The sequence below is a fragment of the Rhinopithecus bieti genome, unplaced genomic scaffold (assembly GCF_001698545.2).
Source record: "Rhinopithecus bieti isolate Rb0 unplaced genomic scaffold, ASM169854v2 scaffold_29378, whole genome shotgun sequence".
Taxonomy (NCBI): domain Eukaryota; kingdom Metazoa; phylum Chordata; class Mammalia; order Primates; family Cercopithecidae; genus Rhinopithecus; species Rhinopithecus bieti.
The window spans coordinates 759,667-764,674 of NW_016813019.1; the positions used below are offsets into that span (position 1 = coordinate 759,667).

The window sequence follows — 5,008 nt, forward strand, 5'->3', positions numbered from 1 at the left end:
AAAGGAAGGAGAAAGTAACTTGTGGAATGCTGAGAAAGGTAAAAACACTTTCAAATAAGGAAGAGAAACAGGCTATGACTTGATGCTTGCTTGGACCAGTATAACCATGCCAGGGCAAATATTTAGGCTAAATTGTGGGAGCTAAGAACATAAAGTACATTGATTTCTTTATTATGGCTAGCAGATATTTAAGAATGTTAGCACAGGTCTTTGAATAAATTTTGCTTCTAAGAGAAGTTGCTATTTATTCCTAATTAGACAGGGAGGAAAGTCTTTGAAGAGGAACCTCTACTTTTCACAAGTACTTAATTCTTTTCTATGGCTGAATATTCCATTGTATGAATAGACCACATTTCATTTATCCACTCATCAGTTGATGAATATTTGGGTTGTTTCTGTTTTTTGGCTATTATGATTCATGCTGTTATAAACACTGGTATGCAGGCCTTTGTGTGGACATGTTTTCATTTCTCTTGGGTAGATACCTAGGGGTAGAATTGCTAGGTCATATGGAAACTCTTTTACCTTTTGAGGAAGTGCCAAACTGTTTTCCAAAGTGCTCACCATTTTCAATTCCCACCAACAGTGTGTGTGGGCTCCAGTTTCTCCACATCACGGCCAACACTTGTTTTTGTCTTTTTGGTTATAGCTATCCTAGTGAATGTGAAGTGGCATCTCATAGAGGTTTTGATTTGCATTTCCCGGATGACTAATTAAGTTGAGCATCGCCTCTGTTTTCCATCATCTCTGGAAGAATACTCCAACCTAGTGACAGTGGTTGCCTTTGGGAAGAAGAAACTGGAGACTAAGATCCCATTGAGAAAAAACCTGCCTTCTCACCATGGAACCTTTGTACCGTTTGGGTTATTAAATCCTCTATTAACCTAAAAAAGTAATTCAGGGTTTCCCTATGGGGGATCCACGAAAAGACATCATGGTGCCCATGAAGGTCTGGAATTCACGTACTCAGAATGCTTATGTATGTATGTCTGTATGTAGCAGAGGTCTAGAGCTTTCATCCAAGTCCCAAGGGGATTCACTGACTTCTCCAAAAATATATAAAATCCTAGTTTAGAAATATAAGTATATCTGGATAACCAGGAACCTATTGGTATCAGCCCTCTATTGCTCAAACAGCCCTGGAAACACCCTGTTCACAACAGGCCAGGTCCCATTTGGGGCACAAAATGCACGTTCACCTTGAATCCTCACAGATACCAGAGCTGAAGACAGGGCTGTCTGTATAGATCACTGTGCACCTGGACTGGGATCCAGCTCAGCTACATCACACATCAAGCCAAAGCTGTCCTTACTGGGGAGCTCCTAAATGCTTTCACCAGGCAGGACCCACCTGACAACAACCCTACGCCATGGGTACTTTTTCTTTTTCCCATTGTACAGATGAGGAAACAAGAGCCTCAGGGTAACTCCCTAACTGGGCCCAAGGTCATGCAGCTATTAACAGTCAACAGTAAGAGCCAAGATCCTAGCTCTTGGCTACCCCATTTCCAAGGATGCAGAGTGCCTTCTCTAAACAAATTCTTCCAGACACAAAACTAATTACAAGTTGTCTGTTGACTTTACAAACATATTTTTATTATATAAAAAGAAATTACTATAGAATTACTTTAAATAGGACATTTCTCCCAGTGAATTTAAAATAGCATCTGTTTCACAAAAATATTTGCAACATGCCTTTTCAGATATATACTCACTGAATAATCATTAGGCACATGGCAGAAATACACATTTAATACCTTTTTTATTTATTTTATAAAACAGGACAAGTGCATTTTCCAAGTGCTTCTATAGCCACTGTCTCATCTGTTCCTCCCAACAGCCCAGTGATGAAGAACAAGTAGGTGTTATCTTACTTACAAAGAAACTGAGGTCCCAAAAATTAAATGATTGACTTAATTAGCAGCAGAATCAGACATGAAATGCAGTCTCCTGATTCTTCATCATCCAACCATAAATAACACATATTCTCAGCCAGGCATGGTGGCTCAAGCCTGTAATCCCAACACTTTGATAGGCCAAGGTGGGCGGATCACAAGGTCAGTAGTTCGAGACCAGCCAATATGGCCAATATGGTGAAACCCCGTCTCTACTAAAAATACAAAAATTAGCCAGGCGTATTGGCAAGTGCCTATAGTCCCATCTACTCGGGAGGCTGAGGCAGGAGAATTGCTTGAACCTGAGATGCAGAGGTTGCAGTGAGCTGAGATCGTGCCACTGCACTCCAGCCTGGGTGACAGAGTGACCCAGGTGACAGTATTTTTTAATGGAGCTTTTATTTTGAGAATATGTGGGGTTTTGTTTTTTGTTTTTTTGGTTTTTTTTTTACAAATTCTCATATTCTCAAAATAAAAGCTCCATTAAAAAATACTAACATTAGTGGGATGGGAAGATAAAGGTGCCAGACAGTGAATGAATAAATATGTGAGTTGCAAGATTTCTAATACAGGCAGTGGAAAGCCTGCAGACCTCTTCGCCAGGTGTCTGACATTTGTAGAACCTGAGACCCAGAGAGGTGAGTCAAGAACTCCACTGAGACACAAGTTGAAAGTCTTTCAGGCCAGGCGCGGTGGCTCCCAACTGTAATTCCAGCACTTTGGGAGTCTGAGGTGGGAGGACTGCTTGAGCCCGGGACTTTAAGACCAGCCTGGACAACATAGTGAGACCCCATCTTTACAAAAAAATTAAAATAAAAACTAAAAAAGTCTTTCAGAGCATGCAAGCTTGCAGGCTGTCAGCAAATACGATCCAGAGATCTTAGCTCTGGAAAATGCTATGGCATTGCAGAACTGCCAGTGGTGGGGGGACAAGAGCTGCTGAGGTAATGGAATCTGCTGGGGTGGTTATCATCACACACTCCCCGGAACCACAAAATCAACCACATCCTGGGCCCATGTACAGGGTTTCTGATTCAGTCTCCTCTGGTCCCCTGCTCTAACAAAGCCCAGAAAGGAAGAGATTTCATGATTTTTGTGTCTCTGAAAGCTGAGGGCCCTTCTCTCCCAACTCATTCCGGTGAAATGAAGTTTCCCTCCCACCCATGAGAGCTGATGTTTTGTTGCGTGTTTCCTGGTAGATCTTGGATTCTGCCTCAGACCTTTTTCTTGATCTGATGCTCATCGTTCCAACTGAGGACAAGGGTCCTCAGCTGTGTTCCAGTCATCAGGGGCCAAAGAGCTCAATGCTGTCCAGTTTCTCCTCTTTGTAGAGCAGAATATTCTCCATCAGTTTCCTTTTGGCTTCATTGATCTCAATTTGCCACGAAGTCTCTGTAGCTGATGTTCAACAGAAAGCAAACAAGAGCAACTTGAATGAAAATTACCATAATTATAATTCTTAGATTCACTTAACTCAGATTTCTGAATCAGGTCCTGAGTGTAATGAGCATTTCTTTTCTTTTTTCTTTTTTTTTTTTTTTTTTTTTTTTTTATTGAGACAGGGTCTCACTCTGTTGCCCAGGCTGGAGTGCAATGGCACCATTTCAGCTCAAGGCAACCTTGACCTCACAGGTTCAGGTGATCCTCCCACCTCAGCCTCCTGAGAGGCAGGGACTACAAGTATACACAACCACACCTAGCTACTTTTTTTTTTTTTTAGATGGAGTCTCACTCTGTCACCCAGGCTGGGCGACATACAGTTAATTTTCTTGTATTTTAGCAGAGAAGGGGTTTCACCGTGTTGCCCAGAGTGGTCTTGAACTCCTGAGCTCAGCCAATCTACCCGCCTTGGCCTCCCAAAGTGCTAGGATTACAGACAGGCATGAGCCACCACGCCCGGCCTGTGAGCCACGGCAAATGACCTATTTATTTATTATTTTTTGAGATGGAGTCTCACTCTGTTGCCCAGGCTGGAGTGCCGTCGCTCGATCTCGGCTCACTGCAACCTCTGCCTCCTGGGTTCAAGCAATTCTCCTGACTTAGCTTCCTGAGTACCTGGGCTTACAGGCGCCCACCACCACACCCAGCTAATTTTTTGTATTTTTAGTAGAGATGGGGTTTCAATGTCTCAGCCAGGATGGTCTCGATCTCCTGACCTCATGATCCACCCGCCTCAGTCTCCCAAAGTGTTGGAATTACAGGCGTGAGCCACTAGGCCTGGCCTTTTTTTTTTTTTTTTTTTTTTTTTTTTTTTTTTCTGTATTTTTAGTAGAGACAGGGTTTCACGACATTGGCCAGGCTAGTCTCGAACTCCTGACCTCAGGTGATCCACCCGCCTCGGCCTCCCAAAATGCTGGGATTACAGGTGTGAGTCACCATGCCTGGCTGGCCACACCTGGCTAATTTTTGCATCTTTTGTAGAGGTAGGTTTTCACCATGTTGCCCAGGCTGATCTTTAAATTCCTGGGCTCAAGCAATCTGCCCACCTCGTCCTCCCAAATTACTAGGATTACAGGCATGAGCCACTGCACCCTGCTGTAATGAGCATTTTCATCTCCTCTGCCTTTGCAGGAAGCCCGGCAACCTACCCTGACCTTCCAGAAAGGAGAGGGTTTCCCTGCTCCTCTTTATGATGCTGAGGGGTGGGAGGGTGGAGTGAGAAAAAATGCTCACATCCTGTCTTTCTTCTTCCTCTCCCTCCTCATGGCAGGAGGAGTAAAAGGAGAAACAGGAGTGGTCAGAGCTTGGGACGTTCATTGAACCATGTTTACTAAGGGACAGGGACACTGCATTGAAAGGGCCTTCCTGGCCTGGCGTGGTGGCTCACACCTATAATCCCAGCACTTTGGGAGGCCAAGGTGGGCGGATCAACTGAGGTCAGGAGTTCGAGACCAGCCTGACCAACATGGAGAAATCCTGTCTCTACTAAAAATACAAAATTAGCCGGGCGTGGTGGCACATGCCTGTAATCCCAGCTACTCAAGAGGCTGAGGCAGGAGAATCGCTTGAATGCAGGAGGTGGACAGGTTGCAGTGAGCCGAGATCATGCCATTTGGCTGGAGTGAAACTCCATCTCAAAAAAAAAAAGGGGGGGGGGGCCTTCCTAATTTTTT

The 5,008-nt window shown here is 44.1% G+C and overlaps 1 protein-coding gene across 1 annotated transcript in view; it reads right to left on the reverse strand.

Annotated features, from left to right (window-relative positions):
- Positions 1-1,574: 1,574 nt before the first annotated feature.
- IRAK2 (interleukin 1 receptor associated kinase 2) overlaps positions 1,575-5,008 on the reverse strand; it is a 75,261-nt gene continuing 71,827 nt past the window's right edge. The window contains exon 10 of the mRNA XM_017847451.1: positions 1,575-3,299. Coding sequence (XP_017702940.1) covers positions 3,181-3,299 — 119 coding nt within the window. The 3' untranslated portion in view covers positions 1,575-3,180. The remainder of the gene's footprint in view (positions 3,300-5,008) is intronic.